The 21,346-nt window shown below is 61.2% G+C and overlaps 1 protein-coding gene across 9 annotated transcripts; it reads left to right on the top strand.

Moving 5' to 3' along the window:
* The first annotated feature begins 270 nt into the window (after nucleotides 1-270).
* CDC42BPG (CDC42 binding protein kinase gamma) lies at nucleotides 271-21,004 on the top strand. 9 transcript variants are annotated; one of them, XM_027090430.1, is made up of 37 exons: nucleotides 271-523; nucleotides 3,030-3,121; nucleotides 3,204-3,287; nucleotides 3,970-4,065; nucleotides 4,375-4,523; nucleotides 5,042-5,135; nucleotides 5,389-5,589; nucleotides 5,715-5,963; nucleotides 6,425-6,504; nucleotides 7,351-7,448; nucleotides 7,544-7,624; nucleotides 7,898-7,989; nucleotides 8,058-8,270; nucleotides 8,687-8,779; nucleotides 8,913-9,037; nucleotides 9,115-9,187; nucleotides 9,379-9,485; nucleotides 9,572-9,686; nucleotides 9,900-10,048; nucleotides 10,129-10,217; nucleotides 10,530-10,582; nucleotides 10,670-10,765; nucleotides 10,857-10,916; nucleotides 12,514-12,619; nucleotides 12,916-13,049; nucleotides 13,131-13,270; nucleotides 13,365-13,446; nucleotides 14,105-14,321; nucleotides 15,285-15,347; nucleotides 15,471-16,070; nucleotides 17,069-17,166; nucleotides 17,248-17,332; nucleotides 17,437-17,557; nucleotides 17,695-17,812; nucleotides 17,967-18,090; nucleotides 18,209-18,297; nucleotides 19,804-21,004. In XM_027090430.1, the coding sequence occupies exons 1-37, from the start codon at nucleotides 364-366 to the stop codon at nucleotides 19,858-19,860; spliced, it is 4,683 nt and encodes a 1,560-aa protein (XP_026946231.1). In that variant the 5' UTR covers nucleotides 271-363; the 3' UTR covers nucleotides 19,861-21,004. The 9 variants fall into 9 exon arrangements, with proteins under 9 accessions (XP_026946231.1, XP_026946235.1, XP_026946229.1 ...); XM_027090434.1 differs by lacking the exon at nucleotides 18,209-18,297 and adding an exon at nucleotides 18,335-18,463 and having other exon boundaries at nucleotides 10,667-10,765; XM_027090428.1 differs by having other exon boundaries at nucleotides 10,667-10,765.
* The last annotated feature ends 342 nt before the right edge of the window (nucleotides 21,005-21,346 follow it).

The following is a 21,346-nucleotide window of genomic DNA, read 5'->3' as shown; positions in this document are numbered from 1 at the left end:
CCCACACCCCCATCCCCCCTACCCCTAACCCTCCCCGCCTTCCTTGCTCCGCCCCGCCCAGGAGTTACTCTTCGGGGCCCGCCCCCCCACTTCCTGGCCGGGAGTTGGGCCCGCCCCCGCGCGCCTCCGCCCTCCCACCTTCACCTCCAGTCGCGTCTCCCATTGGCCGGCGCACACCTGCCCGTCCGTCGGGGGGCGGGGCGGAGGGTGGGGCGCGGCGCCCAGGTGAGGGCGGGCAGGCGGCTCCGGAGAAAGGTGACAGCGGGGAGGGCGGGAGGGTGGGGGGAGGACGCGCGGACCGACAGACGGACGGACCGACGGGCAGGCATGCGGGCGGCTCGACTCTAGACTCCGGCCGCAGCCATGGAGCGGCGGTTGCGCGCGTTGGAGCGGCTGGCGCGGGGCGAGGCCGGCGGCGGCCCGGGGCTCGACGGCCTCCTGGATCTGCTTCTGGGGCTGCACCAAGAGCTCAGCAGCGCCCCCCTGCGGCGGGAGCGCAACGTGGCGCAGTTCCTGAGCTGGGGTGAGTGGCCCGGGAGGGACCGTGGGGGGGTTGCCCGAGGGACACCGCGCCAGGAGCCTCTCCCTCCGTGCTCCACGCCCACAGACCCTCCCGCGGGGAGCCGCACTCCCACAGGTTTCTCCCCTTCCCAGACGACCCGCACTGGCCCTGATACATGCCACCAGACCCCGGCCCTCTCAGTCACCTACACACTTTACCCTTATTCAGATTCACACACACACTTGTTCCCACTCCCAGAACCTGGCACGAGTGCACCACACACATCTCACTCACACACACAGAAACTTGGCCCCAGGGGTAGACCCCAGACACATGTACACAGTACACGCTCCACACGGAGTCATCTCATGACCTGTGAGAACACAGCCTCTCACACGGAGACCCCTGTGCATGTGACCCACTGATAAACATGCTTTCTCTGGCTCCCACATTCCACAGACACACTGAGACACGTGCAGCTCCTGGAGAGACCCAAGGAACCCTGCCGACCCCCGCACCCACACTGGATCTGATACGCACTTGTCTCCTTCCGCTCACAGATCCATAGGTAGTGCACACTTGCAGGCATCCCCTGCCCACCGCACCCCACACTGCCATTTCCCTGCACACCAGACCACCCAAGACGACACAGGAACCAACCTCAGACCCTCTGTGCGCAAGCGGCTGCCCAGGCCTCCTGAGGGCTGCTCCCCAGGGCTGGGGCAGGGGGCTGGATGGAGGTGGGTCTGCACCCCTTCCTGGCATTGACTCATCTGAGTCACTGGGAGTGGCTGGCCTGGGATGACCCTGAATCCAGTGTGGGCACTGGTGCCACCTCAAGGGCTCCCTGGTCACGCCTGTCCAGGCCATGGGGGAAGGACAGGGGGGCCTGGCTTGGAGGGCGGGGTGAGGCGAGTGTTTGCCCAGTGGGCGACTAGCATTCCTGGCACTCCTGAGACCTGGGCCAGCACGAGGCCCAACCTGGCACGGTTAGGGGCCTGTGAGACATGCCAGTGAGTTGGGCCCAGTGCCAGCCCTTTCCTCTAGCGTGAGGGCAGTCAGAGGGCCCCTGCCTCTGCTGCCCACCTGTCTCCCCGGTACTCCTGCACCTTATGTGTGTGTGTCTGTGTTGTCATCACCCCCTGTGATGCCCACACACACGTGTGCTCCTCCCTGCCTGCCTCTGGCACCTCTGCCCTGGACCCCAGCGTGGGGGCCTGTCTGTTGACATCTCCCCAGGTAACTCAGCGGTGACTCACTCTGCTCCTGCCTCAACTTGTCCCTGCTCCTGCCCAGAGCCCCCATCTGTGCAGCATGGCAAGGGGACTGGGCAGCCTGTCCTGGGGCCTGGGTCCTCCTGGCTTTAGGCCCCAGGCTTTGGCCCCTGTCTGGCTGGTGGGTAGCCACCCTCACCTCGGGTTCCCCCTTGCAGACCTGCAGCTGCTCCTCCCCAGCTGCCCACATGGACCCAGGAAAAAGACAATTAATTTCTGTAATGAGGTTTCCACACCACCCATGCTGGGGGGGTTCTGCCTGATAAACCTGTGGAGCAGCTCTCTGTCCCAACCACAGACCTGCCCAGCTGGCAGGGAGTTTACCTGCTGGCAGGGGGAAACTGAGGCAAGGAGCCAGACTGTAGCTGCCCCCAACCCCTGCTGCGCCCCCTCACCTCCCACAGGCCTGGGGCTCCTCCAGGCCTAGAAGGGCCGGGGAGTGGCTGGACATGTCCCTCCTGGGAGTGTCAGGGACTCTAAGGAGGAGGTTCGTGGCCAGATGCAGGTCCAGAGAGCGAGGCAGGGCTCAGAGTCGTAGGGCTGGTCAGGCCTGGAGGAGATCCTGAGCACTCACACCCTCAGGTGCCAGCGTCGGGCGCCAGGGGAAGGTGTTTTGGCCCGTTTTTGAGTCTTGTGAGAACCTGGGCAGACCTCACTGTGCCTCTGGCCTGAGGAGGCCCCACACGGGGAGCACAGAGCTGGCCCGCCCAGAGCCCCGTAGAACCATGCCCTACCTGTCCTCCGGGGCCGCCCCAGGCCTCACTCCAGCCAGGTACCTCTGTGCCTACAGAGGGACCCACAGCTCCTCAGTGACAGAGAAGCCTCTCTGGGGACAAGGAATGTTGCTGGTCCAGTTTCCCAAGACAGGCCCTGGCCTGGTCCTGCTAAAGGGCCAAGAACTGTGAGCTGGGGGTGGGAATGGTATCTCCATCATTCCAGGGTGACCTGGCCAGCCATGGTCAGCCCCCAGGCTGGGGAGAACTACAAATCCCATCAGCCCCTGGGATAGAGGCCACCTGGAATCTGGGGACAGGGGTCCAGGGAACCATGGATTCCGGGGGGCCAGGTAGTCAGCCAAGCCAGGACCCCACCTTCCACGCTTCCTGATCGTGGCTGAATGGGCTGCAGCTCCTGTCAACCCCTTGGCCACAGGCCATCCCTGGGGAGGTCATCCCCGCCCTGGCCTTGTGGGAGCTGCAGGTGAGAGAGAGCCTCCCTGCAGGCTCTCTGAGCCCCACTTTGTGTGCCCTCAGTCAGTCCCTTCATAGCAAAGGTGAAAGAGCTGCAGCTGCAGAGAGATGACTTTGAGATCTTGAAGGTGATCGGCCGAGGGGCCTTCGGGGAGGTGAGCAAAGGGCCTTGGGGTAGTGGGTAGGAGGGCGTTTGCACCCAGGCTGGACTGACCCCAGTGCTCTCTGTGGCCTCAGGTCGCTGTGGTGAGGCAGAGGGACAGTGGCCAGATTTTTGCCATGAAAATGCTGCACAAGTGGGAGATGCTGAAGAGGGCCGAGGTCAGTGTTGCGTCTGGGGGAACTCTGGGTGGCTACAGGCCTCCGAGACCTGCAGGGGAAGCGGCCGGGCATGGCTGCTGAACATGGAGGGGGATCCACCCCCAGCAGCGCGTATTCTTCCTATCCCTTCCACACAATAAGCCTTTCTTAGAACAAGCAGAATTGTTCCCATTTTTGTCCCTTTTTTTTTATTTGCCTGCGTTGGGTCTTTATTGCTGCGCGTGGGCTTTCTCTGGTTGCGGCAAACAGGGGCTACTCCTCGTTGCAGTGCGCAGGCTTCTCGTTGCAGTGACTTCTCTTGTTGTGGAGCATGGGCTCTAGGCATGTGGGCTTCAGTAGCTGTGGCTCGTGGGCTCCAGAGCGCAGGCTCAGTAGTTGTGACGCATGAGCTTAGTCGCTCCACGGCATGTGGGATCTTCCCGGACCAGGGCTCGAACCCGTATGCCTTGCATAAGCAGGCGGATTCTTAGCCACTGTGCCACCAGGGAAGTCCCCCCATTTTCTTTATGATAACACTGAGGCCCAGAGCCATAAAGCACAGGCTCAGGCTCACACAGGTGACCTTGATCCACATTCCTAGACTTAACTGACTCTTTCTCCATCCCCTGAGCTGGCAAGGTGGGGTTCCTGGGCTCCGATCCCACCCTCCTCCCTTACCCCCTGTGCCCCAAAACTGTTGCAGACGGCCTGTTTCCGGGAGGAGCGGGACGTTCTGGTGAAGGGGGACAGCCGCTGGGTGACCGCTCTGCATTACGCCTTCCAGGATGAGGAGTACCTGGTGAGGATGCTCAGCAAAGCTGGAGGGGGGTTACCTAGGGACAAAGGAGAAGGCTTTTGGCCAGAAGCACTGATCCAGGAAGAGAGAGACCCTCCTACTGGGACGAAAAGGCTTCCACTCCCCACCAGCTCAGGCCTAGAGCCTCCTGCCTGAGGTTTGGCTGGGAGCTGGCTGCCCCAGAGCTTCTGGGAGACACAGCCTTGCCTTCCCAGAACCCTGTGGAACCCCTGTGAGGCAGGTGGGAGATGGGTCCCTGGGGCAGGTGCCCCCCCGCCATCTGATTCTTGCCCCCTGCCCACCACCTTCTAGTACCTGGTGATGGACTACTACGCTGGGGGGGACCTCCTCACTCTGCTGAGCCGCTTTGAGGACCGTCTCCCGCCTGAGCTGGCCCAGTTCTACCTGGCCGAGATGGTGCTGGCCATCCACTCGCTGCATCAGCTGGGCTACGTCCACAGGTAGGGTCCCCAAAGCCCCTGCTGCACTTTCAGTCCCTGTTGACAGCTCTGGGGGCAGCTGACCCATAAGTGCCAAGCGCTGTGCTGGGTGCTTCATATGCACAGAACCTTTGAATTCTCACACCCAAAACCTTGTGTGATGGGAGCTGCTATCATTCCATTTTCCAGATGAGGTAGTCAGGGCTTAGCACAGATAAGCACCTGGCTCACGGTGACTCAGCCAATGGGTGGCCGAGCCGTGGGTTGCACTGGGGGAGTCTGACTCCTGTGTCCCCCATGGTACGCTCAGCTGCCTCCAAGGGTCGTCCTATGGGTCCCTCTCCCCAACTTAACCAGCTTCCTTCTTGGGAGCCAGGAGGCCTGGCCACCATCCTTCCCCCCCACACACGTGGGCACACTGCTCACATGTGGATGCAGGAACACGTGCGAGCATACACACACTCGCACACCCAGGCATGTGCCTAAATGCACATCCACATGCACAGATCAAGCCCCTCACTCTCCCTGTCCTCCCCCAGGGACGTCAAGCCAGACAATGTCCTGCTGGACATGAATGGGCACATCCGCTTGGCCGACTTTGGCTCCTGCCTACGGCTCAACAACAGTGGCATGGTAAGGGACCCCGCCCTAGATGGGGACAGAGGAGAACCTGGCTGGGAGAACTCCCAGGAGAGCAGGAGTCACCAGGCCTAGTGCAGGTGGCATCAGACTCCCAGGGGAAGGAGGGGCTAGGCCTGGGGCCCAGGTGTGGGCACCATGCCAGCCAAGCCCTAGGGAGTTGGGGTGCTAGGCCCAGACCCAAGGCCATGGTGAGGGGCCGAGCCTGAGGCCATGGTCATGGCGTCATTAACACCACCACCCACAGGTGGATTCGTCGGTGGCAGTGGGGACGCCCGACTACATCTCCCCTGAGATCCTGCAGGCCATGGAGGAGGGCAGGGGCCACTACGGCCCACAGTGTGACTGGTGGTCCCTGGGGGTCTGTGCCTACGAGCTGCTCTTTGGGGAGACGCCCTTCTACGCGGAATCCCTGGTGGAAACCTACGGCAAGATCATGAACCATGAGGTCTGGCCACCAGGCCCTGGGGTTCTGGGAAGGCAGCGGGACTCCTGAGTCTGAGAGGTTGGAGATGCCCGGAGGCAAGGGTGGGATTCTGGATACTCACCTGCACCCCTCCCCCGGGCCTGCAGGACCACCTGCAGTTCCCCCCAGATGTGCCCGATGTGCCGGCCAGTGCCCAAGACCTGATCCGCCAGCTGCTGTGCCGCCAGGAGGAGCGTCTGGGCCACGGAGGGCTGGACGACTTCCGGAACCACCCCTTCTTCGAAGGCATAGACTGGGAGCGGCTGGCGACTAGCACTGCCCCCTACATCCCCGAGCTTCGCGGGCCCATGGACACCTCCAACTTCGACGTGGATGACGACACCCTCAACCATCCGGTGAGTGGAGGGGCCCACAGCAGTGGGGAAACTGCCTTGAATCTCAGTGGCTGTGGGACCCTCCCCCGCACCGCGAAGTTTCCCAAAGCAGTTGGTGGGCTGGGGATGAGGCCTTCAGACCCCAGAGACTCGTGGGAGTTATGGTTCACCTGGGCTGGTTCACCTGCACTAAGGTGGGTTGTGCCAAGTGAAGGTCCTTTGACCACAAGTGTCATCTTGTTAATCAGAAATCAGGTAAGAAAGAAAACTCCCAGCAGCACCTGGGAGGCCGGAACCTCAAAGACTTATGGGAGTTGTAGTTTTTTGCGGGTGGGGGGGGCTGTGTTATCCCTCTAGGTTCCCACCTGAGCAGGAGGAGGTCGGCACTCAGTCCCAGGGGGTCTCCTGGGTCTCGAGCCTCCGCCTGGAGCTGTACCTGTTACAGGTACAGAGCTGTACCTTTCCTTCTCCTCCTTCTGCAGGGGACCCTGCCGCCACCCTCCCACGGGACCTTCTTAGGCCACCACCTGCCATTTGTGGGTTTCACCTACACCTCAGGCAGGTGAGTCTAGTCCTCACACACCTTGTGGGAAGCTGGGGTCTGCTGGCCTGGAGAACACCAGGAGCGTAGCCCATCAGGACCCTGGGAAAGTAACCAAGTGGCCCACCTGGTATCCGCCTGAGACAGGTGCTCGGGAAGTGTGCTCGAGCCCTCAGCCGGACAGTCCCCCATGCCCTCAAGGTCCTGGTGGGGCTATGCCTCCTATGGGTCCTGCCCCAGCATCTGGCCCTCACAGGACCCTCCACGGCTGGCTGGGCGAGTACTGGACTTGGAGCCAGAGGCCTAGGACCACTCCCCGAGCCTCACTTTGTACCCCTATAAAATGGGCAGGATGCTCTCAGCCCAGTTCCATTTGTGGGGCTGGTCTGAGACTGCAGCGAGGTCCTGGGGGAGTGGGAGTTGCAACGTGTAAGCAGATGTGGATGCATCTGACCCTCACTCGTGGAGCGCTCACTGTGTGCTGGGCGTGGGGTCCCCTGGGCCCTTATCACTGAGTCCTCTTGACCGCCCTTGGAAGAGCCCCTAGCATCACCTGCATTTTCCTGTGAGAAAACTGAGATTCTGATATGTTCAAGGTCACACAGCTTCTAAGGGCCAGGGCTGGGGCTTGAACCAGGGCCCGGGGACCCTGGAACCACTGCTCTGGGCTGCTGCCCACACTAACAGCCTGGAGCCTCCTAAGGGCAGGGTCTGGTCTTGATTGTTTTTATTCCCAGCACAGAGCCCAGACTTGGGTACAGAGCTGGTGCATAGCGGGTGTTTCTTAGGTGAATGAATGTTTGGATGCAGAAAAGTGGAGGAGGCTGGGGGGCGGTTCTCTGCCAACTCTTGCCCTGCTCTCCCCAGTCTGGGCCCTGAGAGCACTTCTGAGCAGTTGGCTGCCCTGGAGCGGAAGCTCCGCTGTTTGGAGCAGGAGAAGGTGGAGCTGAGCCGGAAGCTCCAAGGTACGGGGGAGCCGGCTGGGCTGGGCAGGGTGGGTCTGCCCCGGGGGCTGCCGCTGCAGAACGAGCTCCTCACCTGCGGGTGCCCCCCAACACAGAGGCTCTGCCGACCCCCTCAGACCCTCGGGAACTGGAGCAGCTACGGAAGGAAGTGCAGACTCTGCAGGACAGGCTGTCAGGTACCCCCCAGCACCCCGTCTCTTTCCCCTCTACCCTCACCTTGGGGGCCGAGCTATTTTCCCAGCACACCGGAGTCCAACCTGGGTTCCAGTCCTGCCCCTGCTCTGTACGTACGTGCTGTGTGATCTTAGGGAAGTATCTTAAACTCTCTTGAGTCTGCATGTAGAAAATGGGCCAGGCTGGGGTGAGGGTTCCGTGAGATACTGCACATAGAGTTCCTGGCTGAGGCTGGGCTCTCAGCATGTGCGGGTCTCAGTGACAATTCCCGGCAGAGACGCTGAGGGACAGCAAGGTGGACGGACGCCCGGCTGGTAGCCCAGGCCAGGACAGTGACATGCAGCAGGAGAGAGACCAGCTCCTCCAGGTAGGGCTTGGGGAGGTGGCTGAGTGGCCCGGAGTTCGAGGCTAAGGAGGTCTGTGCACTGACTCCAGGCCTTGCCCTCCCCACCGCCACCTGGACCCCAGGAGCTGGTCGAGGTGCGGGCGGGGCTGCGGGCGCAGGAGCAGGAGCTGTGCAGGGCCCAGGGGTGGCAGGAGGAGCTGCTCCGGAAGCTGCAGGAGGCCCAGGAGAGAGAGGTGGCCATGGCCAGCGAGACCCAGGCCCTGAGCTCCCAGCTGGAGGAAGCCTGGGATGCCCAGAGGGAGGTGAGTGATGGGGGGCGGGGACAGCAACAGGGCCCTGCCCCCAGGACCTCTGGTGTGGCTGGAGGAAGGCTGGGGAGCTCGGTTCGGGGTGCCGGGAACACCAAGTGCCTTTGCACCCCCTCTGTGGCTGGCCGAGACCTGAGCGAGGGAACAGGTAGGGTGGGCAAGGGTCCAACGCCTCCACTCCTGCTGCAGTCGGCAGAGCCTGAGAGTCTGGAGCAAGGCCAAGAGTTGGGGTGGACGGGGACTTCCCTGGCGGTCCAGTGGTTAAGACTCCGCGCTTCCACTGCAGGGGGCGCGGGTTTGATCCCTGGTCGGGGAACTAAGAGCCCACATGCCGCGAGGAGCGGCCAAAAATAAAAAAAAAGAGTTGGGGTGGACAAGGTCAGCACTGACTGCCTCTGCTCCCATCCCAGCTGCAGGCCCAGGTGGCCGCCCTGAGCCAGGAGGTGATGCAGCTGCAGAGACGGCAGGAGCGAAGCCTGGAGAAGGAGCCTCCCCAGATCAAGGTGGTGCCTTCCCCCCGCCAAGCGGTACTTCTCTTGGCCTGGCCCCGCTCAGGGTCCTCAGGGCCAGGCCCCAGGGGTAGGGTGGGCCATGGCTTCTCAGGCCCCTGCCCTGACCCCTCTCCATGCCCTGCAGACCATCCACACTGCCTCTGAGACCAACGGCACAGGATTGCCTGAGGGCAGCAGGCCTCAGGAAGCACAGCTGAGGCAGGAGGTGGCTGCCCTGCGTGTGCAGCTGGAGCAGGCCCGCGGCCACGGGTGAGCTGGGCAGCCGGGGCAGGGGACAGGGCGAGGGCCCGAGCTGGGAGTCACGGAGTCGTCCTCCTCGCCCGCAGGCCGCGTGGGAAGGAGGAGGCTCTGTGCCGGCTGCAGGAGGAGAACCAGCAGCTGAGCCGGGAGCAGCAGCGGGTGAGCAGGGCGGGCAGAGGGCCGGAGAGACAGGCAGGAGGTGGGACAGAGGCGGGGAGCCGGCAGGCCGGGTGGGCAGAGCTGCCAGGGCTGCGGGCCAGCCATAGTGGGTGAGCGAGGGTGGACACAGGTGGGCCTCAGGGGCACTGGGGCCCCTGGGGGCTGAGCCCTCCTTCCTACCGGGCCCCTAGCTGGTGGAGGAGCTGGAACGGGAGCAGCAGAGCAAGCAGAGACTGGAGGGCGCGCAGCGGGAGACGGAGAGCAACTGGGAGGCCCAGATTGCCGACATCCTCAGCTGGTGGGTGCCCCGGGGCTGAGGGCGGGGGCTGGGCCCAGGCTGGGCTGAGGGCGCAGCCCCTGACCCTGAGCCCCCTTCCCAATCAGGGTGAATGATGAGAAGGTGTCAAGAGGCTACCTGCAGGCGCTGGCCACCAAGATGGCCGAGGAGCTGGAGTCCTTGCGGAACGTGGGCACCCAGACTCTCCCTGCCCGGCCGCTGGTGAGCCCCAGGGACACCCAGGGGGAGGGGTGCCAGGAGCCGCACTCCACGGGTAGGGACGCTAGCTCACAGAAGATCAGGGACTTGCCTAAACTCACACTGGGTCAGGGGCAGAGCTGGGGCTTTGAGCCTGGCCAGGTGGTGTGGTGGGAGAGGGCCGCTGAGGTAGCCAGGCCCTCGGGGCATCTCACGTTGATTCCCCCTGGCCACCAGGATCACCAGTGGAAGGCACGGCGGCTGCAGAAGATGGAGGCGTCGGCCAGGCTGGAGCTGCAGTCAGCACTGGAGGCCGAGATACGGGCCAAGCAGGGCCTGCAGGAGCGGCTGACGCAGGTGCAGGAGGCCCAGCTGCGGGCTGAGAGGTGAGACCACGGGCAGGCACTGCGAGGGGCCCAGGACCCACGCGGAGGCCTGTGGCGAGCTCTTGCCTGGTTCTCCCCAGCCGTCTGCAGGAGGTCGAGAGGCACAACCAGGGCCTGCAGCAGGAGCTGGCTACCCTCCGGGAGGAGCTGCGGGCCCATGGGCCGGGGGGTGAGTGGCCGTCTGCATGCCTTGTCCTAGAGCAAGTCCTCTGCTCCAGGTCACCAAGGGAGTCCCACGACAGCCTGGCCGGGCTGTGGAGACAAGAGTTTGTTCCAGACTCTGCTGCCTAACCCACTATCTGTTAGCTAGCACTTACTGAGCACCTGCTGTATGCCAGCCCCCCGACACTTCCCGGCCTGTGGTCATTTCCCCACTTTACTGAGGTGGAAACTGAGGACCCCGCCCTGGCCCCTGGTTTCCTCAGTGACAAGTGTTAGGGTGGAGTCCCTGGTCCCAGTGACCCATGCCCTCTGTTTGCAGACACCAAGCCCTCAAACTCCCTGATTCCCTTCCTGTCCTTCCGGAGCTCAGAGGTAAGAACGGTTGCGGGGCTGGCTGGGGCAGAGTCCCAGGGGAGGACACAGGGACCTTGACTCTGCCCCCATCCCATTCCCCAGAAGGATTCCACCAAGGACCCCAGTGTCTCAGGAGAGGCCCTGAAGCCTGGGCTGGAGCCCGAGCTGAGGCCAGAGGGCCGCCGCAGCCTGCGCCTGGGGGTGAGGACCGACAGGAGACCCGCAGTTGGGGGGCCTGGGCCCCACCCCCTGCCTGTGCATGGCTCACCTGTTTGCTCACCCTCCCCTGCAGGGTGTGTTCCCCAGAACGCCTGCTGCTACCACACAGGCGGTAGAAGGTCCTCCTGCAAAGGTCAGTGCCCGGCGGGGCGGAGCGGGGGCACCAAGCCATTCTGCCAGGTTTCCAAGGACCCGCTTGGGTTCCCCCCACGTGCGTTCTGGCTGGCAGACTGCAGTGGGGCTGGCGGTGGTGGCAATGAGTTTGTTTTTTTTTTTACATCTTTATTGGAGTATGATTGCTTTACAATGGTGTGTTAGTTTCTGCTTTATAACAAAGTGAATCAGTTATACATATACGTATGTTCCCATATCTCTTCCCTCTTGCGTCTCCCTCCCTCCCACCCTCCCTATCCCACCCCTCCAGGTGGTCACAAAGCTCCGAGCTGATCTCCCTGTGCTATGCGGCTGCTTCCCACTAGCTACCTACCTTACATTTGGTTGTGTATATATAATGTCCATGCCACTCTCTCACTTTGTCACAGCTTACCCTTCCCCCTCCCCATATCCTCAAGTCCATTCTCTAGTAGGTCTGTGTCTTTATTCCTGTCTTACCCCTAGGTTCTTCATGACATTTTTTTTTCTTAAATTCCATATATATGTGTTAGCATACGGTATTTGTTTTTCTCTTTCTGACTTACTTCACTCTGTATGACAGACTCTAGGTCTATCCACCTCATTACTAATAGCTCAATTTCGTTTCTTATTATGGCTGAGTAATATTCCATTGTATATATGTGCCACATCTTCTTTATCCATTCATCCGATGATGGACACTTAGGTTGTTTCCATCTCCGGGCTATTGTAAATAGAGCTGCAATGAACATTTTGGTACATGACTCTTTTTGAATTATGATTTTCTCAGGGTATATGCCCAGTAGTGGGATTGCTGGGTCGTATGGTAGTTCTATTTGTGGTTTTTTAAGGAACCTCCATACTGTTCTCCATAGTGGCTGTATCAATTTACATTCCCACCAACAGTGCAAGAGGGTTCCCTTTTCTCCACACCCTCTCCAGCATTTATTGTTTCTAGATTTTTTGATGATGGCCATTCTGACTGGTGTGAGATGATATCTCATTGTAGTTTTGATTTGCATTTCTCTAATGATTAATGATGTTGAGCATTCTTTCATGTGTTTGTTGGCAGTCTGTATATCTTCTTTGGAGAAATGTCTATTCAGGTCTTCTATCAAACTCTTAGAGGAAAACATAGGCAGAACACTCTATGACATAAATCACAGCAAGATCCTTTCTGACCCACCTCCTAGAGAAACGGAAATAAAAACAAAAATAAACAAATAGGACCTGATGAAGCTTAAAAGCTTTTGCACAGCAAAGGAAACCATAAACAAGACCAAAAGACAACCCTCAGAATGGGAGAAAATATTTGCAAATGAAGCAACTGACAGAGGATTAATCTCCAAAATTTATAAGCAGCTCATGCAGCTCAATAACAAAAAAACAAACAACCCAATCCAAAAATGGGCAATGAGTTTTGAGTACGACCACAGGCTCGCTGGGGCTCAGAGTTCACACTGCCACCTGGCCCAAATGCACTGGTCTTGCACGAACCTCAGGGTGGCCGGGTTGGTGACGGTGGCAGGGCGCGGGGCGGTGCGAGGCCCTCGGAGGCCAGGATCAGGCATGGGTAATGTGCGTGTCCCCCTCCCCAGCCTGGCTCACACACGCTGCGCCCCCGGAGCTTCCCATCCCCCACCAAGTGTCTCCGCTGCACCTCGCTGATGCTGGGCCTGGGCCGCCAGGGCCTGGGCTGTGACGGTGAGACCCTCACCCACTTTACCCCCCTGCACACCAGCCTCCCACGCGCCCGCCACAGCCCCTAGGTGGAGGGAACGGAAGTGGCCCCAAGCCTGCCACACCCGGGCAGTTTCAGCCCAGGCCACTGGCGCCTCCCGGTCAGCATTCCCCACTGCTCCGCTTCCTTTCTCTTTTCTCATTTTACGGGGAATCCGTGCCAGGCCGAGGGGAGCTGGGGCTGGGAGTGCCCAGGGTCCTGGGTCCGGGCTGTCCGCACCCCACCTCACACCACCCGTCGGCTCCCGCTTTCCCCACAGCTTGCGGCTACTTCTGTCACTCGACTTGTGCCCCACAGGCCCCACCCTGCCCCGTGCCCCCTGACCTCCTCCACACGGCCCTGGGAGTGCACCCTGAAACGGGCACGGGCACCGCCTACGAGGGCTTCTTGTCGGTGAGCCCGCGCTGGGGGAGGAGGAAGACGGGCGTGGGTGGCTGGGCCCTGGCAGGCCCTCCCACGCCTGCTCTCCCGCAGGTGCCACGGCCCTCGGGCGTCCGGCGGGGCTGGCAGCGAGTGTTTGCCGCCCTCAGTGACTCGCGCCTGCTGCTGTTTGATGCCCCAGACCCGAGGCTCAGCCCGGCCAGCGGGGCCCTCCTGCAGGCACTGGATCTGAGGTGGGTGCCAGGTGGTAGTTTGGGGCAGGGGATGTGTGGGTCAAGGGGGCAGCCGGGGCCATGCGACCACTGACCTGCTCCATGAACCTCCCAGGGACCCCCAGTTCTCGGCCACGCCTGTCCTGGCCTGGGATGTTATCCACGCCCAATCCAGGGACCTGCCCCGCATCTTTAGGGTGAGTTCGGGGTGGCGGGGGAGGGTGATGGACCAGACCCCTGTCTGCCTCTGTGCTGTCCCCACTGCAGCCACTTTTCTCCATCTCCATGGCTGCCCCCTTCCTCTCGCCCCCTCGCCTCCACACGGATGGCTACAGTGGCTTCCGCTCTGGTCCGTGTAGCTACACTTCATCCTGCAGTGCAGTTTTCCATATATGAAGCTGGTTGTGTCCTGCCGCGTTTAGGACGCTTCTGCGGCTTCCCATCGCCCTCAGCGTGCTCCTAACCGTAGCCTTGAGGCCCCACATCTCTGACCCTACCAGCTCCCTGCCCCTCCCCCACCTCAAGCACTCCAGGTCACTCCACTCATCCCCCAGGCTCCGGCAGAAATGTGTCTTCCTCTGGGAAGTCGTCTTTCACTGCTTAGCCTGGGTGAGGGGGCCCCACCCTGTGGTCTCACGATGCCCCATCCTTCCCCTCCGATGGCACTGGTCCCACGGCTCTGGAGGAGTCGTCCCCATGCTTGTCTGACCAGCCCACCTGGCTTATCACCTGCTGCAAGACAGCACCTAGCACTGCCCCGGGCAAGCCGAGGCCAGTGCTAATAAGCATCAGCCCCTGGAGGAAGGATGGCTGGCTCTTGGCCCTCTGCCCCCCAGCCTGGGTCCCCGCCCGCAGGTGACGGCCTCCCAGCTGACGGTGCCGCCCGCCACGTGCACCGTGCTGCTGTTGGCGGAGAGCGAGGGTGAGCGGGAACGCTGGCTGCAGGTGCTGGGCGAGCTGCAGCAGCTGCTGCTGGACGCACGGCCCAGGCCCCGGCCGGTGTACACGCTCAAGGAGGCCTACGACAACGGGCTGCCGCTGCTGTCCCACGCGCTCTGTGCCGCCATCATCGGTGAGCCTCACGCAGAGGGGGCGTCGCCCAGGCAGGCTCGGGGGAGGAGTCCCGGGCTGCCACGGTCACTAGGGCCGCTGTCACTGCCCGGTCCCTGCAGCCCTGAGCTGTGGACTCTCCTGCACGTGTCCTCCTCGCCTCTCCTCTGGGCACAGCTGTGTGATGAGGGACCTGGGCCGAGGGTTGGGAGCCTGGCTTCTGCCACTCCATTTCTCTGCGCCCTCCTTTCTGCTTTTTCTAAAAGAATCTCAAGTGAGCGAAAAGAGCAGAGGCTTTAGGAAGAGATAAAGGAGGGTTCCGCTCCTGACCCTTACCAGCAGCCAGGTGACCATGGGGGAGCCTCACACTGTCTCCTTTGGGGCTGCTGTGTTCAGCCAGGAGCCTGGTGCACCGTGGGGCCTCCGTATCGGACAGCTGGGGAACAGGAGAGGAGCCTCCCTGGCCTCCCCCGGCAGCCAGGCCCCGAAGCGGCCCTGCCCCGGCGGGCTGGGACCTCTCCCTGCAACCCCTCAGGACGGGGGCTACAGGAGCCACTGCCCGCGTCCTCCAGGTCCCCTGTGTCAGTCTGGAGCCGGGGGACGACGGCATTTGTCGAGCAGGGATTGCTGTGAGCTTAACACTCACCCTGCACTGCTTCATCTCTCCACAGCCTCACAGCAGCTGTGTGAGAAAGGTTAACCACTATTATCCCCGTTTTACGTAAGGGGAAACCAAGGCTCCGAGAGGTGACATGACTTACCCCAAATCCCACAGCTCAGGGTGGGGGGCCTCTCACCCTGACTCCTGTCCCCGTGGCCCTTCCCTATTAGAGCCAGTCCAGACTCTGGGACAGAAGGGTCCAGTGATGCAGGGACAGTGTCCTCAGGAGAAACCTAAGCTTAGCAAGGGCAGGCAGCCTGCCCAGTCTCCTGCCTCTGGATGGGCCTTTGGACCCCTGACCCTCTCCCTCCCTCCCTCCACCAGACCAGAAACGGCTTGCTCTGGGCACTGAGGAGGGACTGTTTGTGATCCACCTGCACAGCAACGGTACCTACCAGGCTGGGCCAGGGCGGGCGTGGGTGCGCGTCAGCCCCGGGGGACAGAGGAGGCTGGGCACCCACCCGCTCCTCACCGACCTGCCGGTGACACTCTCCCTCGCCAACCCCACAGACATCTTCCAGGTGGGTGAGTGCCGGCGGGTGCAGCGGCTGGCCGTGAGCCCCACTGCGGGCCTTCTGGTCGTGCTGTGCGGCCGCGGCCCCAGCGTGCGCCTCTTTGCCCTGGCCGAGCTGGAGAACATGGAGGCATCAGGAGCCAAGATCCCCGAGTCCCGAGGCTGCCAGGCCCTGGCAGCCGGGCGCATCCTGCAGGCCCGCACCCCCGTGCTCTGTGTTGCAGTCAAGCGCCAGGTGCTCTGCTACCAACTGGGTCCAGGCCCGGGGCCCTGGCAGCGCCGCATCCGCGAGCTGCAGGCACCAGCACCTGTGCAGAGCCTGGGGCTGCTGGGTGACCGGCTGTGCGTGGGCGCAGCTGGCGCCTTCACCCTCTACCCGCTGCTCAACGAGGCTGCGCCCTTAGCGCTGGGAGCCGGTCTGGTGCCTGAGGAGCTGCCCCCATCCCGCGGGGGCCTGGGTGAGGCCCTGGGCGCCGTGGAGCTCAGTCTCAGTGAGTTCCTGCTGCTCTTCACCACCGCCGGGGTCTATGTGGACAGCGCCGGCCGCAAGTCTCGCATCCAAGAGCTGCTGTGGCCAGCAGTGCCCACGGGTTGGGGTGAGGCCTTTGGAGGGCCAGGCTGGGTGGGGCCTGACACCTGCGGTGTAGCCCACGCGTTGGAGGAAGACAGGGCCCTGCCCAAACTCCTGAGCTTGGATTCGGAGGCCAGTGTGTGTCCTCCTGCCCGACCACACCCTCGGTGGCTTGCACGGGATCATCTTCCCCTGCCTGAAGTACTCTCCTTTCCGTACCTGGCAAACTCTTAACCGAGTCCAGCCCCAGTGGCAGCTCAGGGCCTAGAGCTGGTAGGCCCTCCAGAGATGACCCCCATGATTGCTGTCACTATCGTTACAGCTTTCACACTCCCTCCCTCCCCCCACGATCGGTCCTTTGCTCCTTCTTGCTGCCCCACCTCTGTTCACACCTCTGCCCTGGCTCTCTGCACCTTCTTTGTGTGGGGGGCCTGGAATTCTTCATCACATCCAGTACCCAGCCCAGGCAAGCGCACCCCAGAGGCTATGAAAGTTTGGAGGAATGAATGAATGAATGGACAGGGCAGCGGGGGAGTCTCACATGTCCAGAGGTAGCTGGTGTGATGGGCTACAGCCTGGAAGAGAGGGACAGCACTCCTTTTATGAACAATCGCCCGTCTGGGGGTGAGGCCTGTGGGTTGGGACCAGACTGCTGGGGGCCCATTCCCAGCGCTCACTCACCAGTGAGTGAGACTTAGCTCTGGGGTTTCCGTTCCCTCATATTAAGTTAGGGGCAATAATACTACCTGCCCGGAGTTGTTTGAGAATTAAAGGAGGAAAACTGTGCAACATGGTTAGAACTAGGCTGGCGTGGCTAGAGTGAGTGCTCCCTGATCGTTATCTCTAACTTGCTATGGAGGTTGGGTGGGGCAACCGGGAGAAGAAGAAGGACCTTTGGTGGGGCGTGGAAGTTACGGTGCTGTGACGGTACACAGGGTGTTCCCTGTGATAGGGAGGGGGAAACAAGCCCAGAGAGGTGCCTCACTTGCCTGGGGCTGCACAGCACAGTTTCCCACTCTACAGGTTACGCAGCCCCCTACCTGACAGTGCTGAGCGAGAACGCCATCGATGTGTTTGATGTGAGGAAAGCAGAATGGGTCCAGACGGTGCCACTCAAGAAGGTGAGGGCCCGCTCAGATCCCTGGGGCTGGACTGGGGTGTGGTCGGGTAGTATGGCGTGACCTCTGTGCCTGTTGCCTCAGGTGCGACCCCTGAACCCAGAGGGCTCCCTGTTCCTCTTTGGCACCGAGAAGGTCCGCCTGACCTACCTCAGGAACCTGCTGGCAGGTGAGGGAGAGTGGGGGTGGGAGGAAGGGGTGTGACCCTGAGCACCAGTTGACTGGCGCCATGGGATCTTGTGAGCACCGCCCAGCTCTCTGCTGCTCCTGCAGATAAGGACGAGTTCGACATCCCCAACCTCACCGACAACAGCCGGCGCCAGCTGTTCCGCACCAAGAGCAAGCGCCGCTTCTTCTTCCGCGTGTCGGAGGAGCAGCTGCAGCAGCAGCGCAGGTGCGCGTGCGTGTTGCGGTGGCTGGGCGGGACCTCCTACTCTTGGGGGCGGGACGAAGCACGAACCTCGCTGTCCCGGAGAGGGCAGGAAGGTGTCACCTTCGCCGCCTCCCTCCCTTCACCCCTTCCCCCTGTAGGGAGATGCTGAAGGACCCTTTTGTGCGCTCCAAGCTCATCTCAACCCCCACCAACTTCAACCACCTGGTGCACGTGGGCCCTGCAGACGGAAGGCCCAGCGCCAGGGACCTGCCCCCGGTGAGTGTGAGTCCTCTGGAGCCAATCCCAAGCCTCCCTGGTGAGGCTGAGCCAATCACCGGCCTCTGCTTACATGGGACCCGGGACCTCAGGGCGTCCAGGCCGTACGCAGTTCATTTGACCTGGTTCCAGCCTTCCACCCTGTCCCCAACAGGCTCCGGAAGAGAAGGGCCAAGGTGCCCGCAGCTCTGGCCTGCAGCGGCCGCACAGCTTCTCCGAGGCCCCGCGGCGCCCAGCTTCCATGGTCAGTGACGGCCTCGCTGGAGACGCGGACCACAGTAAGGACAGCCTCACAGCCTCCACTACCTCTGCATCCCTCCCCCGTGTTTCCATCCCCTTTGGACCCTTCAAACCTGACCCTGGATTTTTGTCCCCTTGCTCATCCTGCTCCTGGAGCAGTGAAGAGGAAGCCTTGGACGTCTCTGTCCAGCGAGTCGGTGTCCTGCCCCCAGGGATCTCTGAGCCCCGTGGCCTCCCTGATACAGGTGAGCCAGTGGGGGCTCTCCCTTTCCCCGTTGAAAGGCAGGCATTTCTGTTTCGTGCTGGGACCTGAGGCCAGAGAACAAGCTGAGCCCATCCCTGCCTTGGATGCTAAGAGATGCTGACTCTCCCCTGTCTCGCCCCTTAGTGGGTCCCAGCAGGGGCCTGGAGGTAGGTCAGCCGAGGTCTGACTGTCTTGGCTCTGACTGTACCAGCAGTGTGGCCCCGGGCGAGGTGCCCAGCCTCCCTGAGCTTGCCTCGCCTGTTAAATGAGGTTATTGTTATGAGACCTGTAGGAGGTACCTGGCACAAGGGGAGAGCACCACAGCAGGGGAGCTCTTGGATTTTTTTTTTTGGCCACGCCACTTGGCTTGCGGGATCTTAGTTCCCCGGCCAGAGATTGAACCCAGGCCCTCAGCAGTGAGAGTGCAGAGTCCTAGCCGCTGGACTGCTAGGGATTTCCCGCTCTAGGAACTCCTGTGGGCGAGAGGTCAGAGGAGGGAGCAATCCACTCTGGCTGCGGACCAGGAAGATCTAAGGACTTGGGAAGGCTCCCACTCCCCCTCCAGCCACGTCTCCAACTGCCGCCCCCACTGCAGCCGCACCAAGCCACTCAGAGCCCTGGGACCACCATGTTCTTTCACACCTCCAAGCCCTCACCCCTGCTGTCTCCCCTGCTTCTCTTGAAATACCCTTTCCTGTCGTCCACGTGATTAAGGGCCAGGCCATCTTCAAGGCTCTGCACCACTGTCATCTTCTCCAGAGACCACTTGGCTGCCTGGTCACGTGGTCACTGCCGCCCTCCTCCCTCCACCTCCTAACTGTTGATCCTGCTGTGCTGTGATTTTCATCTGGGTTCCTTGATTGTGGGGGTCAAGTTTGTCTTCTGCTTGGAGTAAAGCCTATTCGTTGATTGAATGTAGAATGGAGTGAATGAACAAAGGGGCTTTGGTTTGGGCTCCAGAGTTCAGTAGGATTTCCTCAGGCTCTTCTCACGTACCCCTACCCCACCTCTCATCTGACCTCCTCCGATGACCCTGCTGCAGCAAGGGATGTGTCCTGGGGAAGCCTCTGGGAGGCACTGACCTGGTGAGGGAAGAGTCCTGCTTCCTCTTTCTTTCTTTTTTTTTTTTTTTATAAATTTATTTATTTATTTTTGGCTGCGTTGGGTGTTCGTTGCTGCGTGCAGGCTTTCTCTAGTTGTGGCGAGCGGGGGCTACTCTTCGTTGTGGTGCGCGGGCTTCTCACTGCGGTGGCTTCCCTTGTGGCGGAGCGCGGGCTCTAGGCGTACGGGCTTCAGTAGTTGTGGCGAACGGGCTCAGTAGTTGTGGCTCGCGGGCTCATTAGTTGTGGTGCACGAGCTTAGTTGCTCCGCGGCATGTAGGATCTTCCCGGACCAGGGCTCGAACCCGTGTCCCCTGCATTGGCAGGCGGAGTCGTAACCACTGTGCCACCAGGGAAGTCTCCTGCCTTCCTCCTTCTACCCTGACTTCCTTCTGTTTCCACTCCAGGTCTCAGAACGGCCCCGGAGCCTCCCCCTGGCCCCTGAATCTGAGAGCTCCCCTTGACACCCTCCGGCGGGGCCCAACCCCCAATCCCAGGACCGAGAGATGCGAGAGAGCAAAGAGCTTGAGGAACGCCATATTCCGGCCGGTCCGGAACGTGTGGAAATTCGGACTCAGGGCAGGCCTGGCCTGGGCAGCCATGGCCTGGGTTGCTAGGACAGGGCCGGGGCGGGATCTGACTCCCAGCCCTCATCCTGCCCTTCACTCTGCTCCCAGCCCCAGCCTGTGCTAGCCATGGGGGATAGGATGGCCCCCTTCTGCCCTGGGGGCCCCTCTGCGCCAGTGTCCGGGGGTGATTTTGCCAAAGCTGTCGCTTCCAGGGCCAGGCCCCCGGAGTCTTGTGATCAAGAGTCCAGAAGAGGGACAGAGAGGGGCCGGGTTCCTGGGAGCAGTCTGGGGTCGTGGCTGTGGACTCTCTAGCCCCCAAGGAGGTTGAGTTGGGGCATATCCCAGTCTCTGCTCAGGGTCAGGGCAGGAAAGACAGGCTCTAATCCAGAGGAAGAGGTAGAGAAGGAGGGAGAGGATGTTGGTGAAGGAGGTGAGAGAGGCAAGGGGGAGGAAAGGAAATGCAAGAGGAGGGGAGAGTGATTGGAAGGAGGTGAAAGCCATCCAGAGGAGAAGGACAGAAGGATAAAGGAGGAGCGATGGAAAAGAGAGAGGCCAGAGGAGGGGGTGGAGGGAGAGGGAGCTGGGAGAGCACAGGCACAGGCGCTTTCTGTCTGGGGGGAGTCGGTGGGGGTGGGAAGAGGGAGGGGCTCTGCGAGCCAACTGACATTGTCATCTAATTTGTCCAGGAGGAAGATAACTCCGAGCCAGGGTTGGGATGGGGGGGTATTTATAAGGGCTGCTTGGTGGGAGATGGGCACCCTACGGGTTTCCAGGCACACTCTGGCCCTTCGCAGAAAGGCGGGGGGTCATTTTTCTCAAAGCTTCAACCACCTGTGTATTAGGGGATCATAGGGGCATTTTATTATTGATCACAGTCATTATTATTGTTATTATATTACTATTTTTATTAAACCTCCCCCTACTGATGAGTAGGGAGCAAAATAAATATTTATCTCCTCAAATGCCATATTCCCGGGAGGGATAGACCCTGACACTCTGTGAGGCAGTAAGAAACCAATAAAGACAACTTTGTAAGCTGCTGGCCTCCCCACCTGGATCTGTCTTCCTGGGGTTTAGAAAATGGAGGGAGGAGTGGGGGCATCAGAGACAGCTGAAGACCAGGTTGTCTTCATGTATTTTCACAAATCGGATGATGTTCACATGGGGGTAAGTGAGGAGAGTTTAAAAGCGAAGGGACGGGGCTTCCCTGGTGGCACCGTGGTTAAGAATCCACCTGCCAATGCAGGGGACACGGGCTTGAGCCCTGGTCCAGGAAGATACCACATGCCGCGGAGCAACTAAGCCCCTGCGCCACAGCTACTGAGCCTGCGCTCTAGAGCCACAACTACTGAAGCCCAGACACCTAGAGCCCATGCTCCAC

Source organism: Aethalodelphis obliquidens, unplaced genomic scaffold (genome assembly GCF_003676395.1).
Source record: "Aethalodelphis obliquidens isolate GAN/ISIS:26980383/991018 unplaced genomic scaffold, ASM367639v1 scaffold69, whole genome shotgun sequence".
Classification (NCBI taxonomy): Eukaryota; Metazoa; Chordata; class Mammalia; order Artiodactyla; family Delphinidae; genus Aethalodelphis; species Aethalodelphis obliquidens.
Note: the sequence above shows the minus strand (reverse complement) of the source record. Positions and strands in the feature narration are given on the sequence as shown.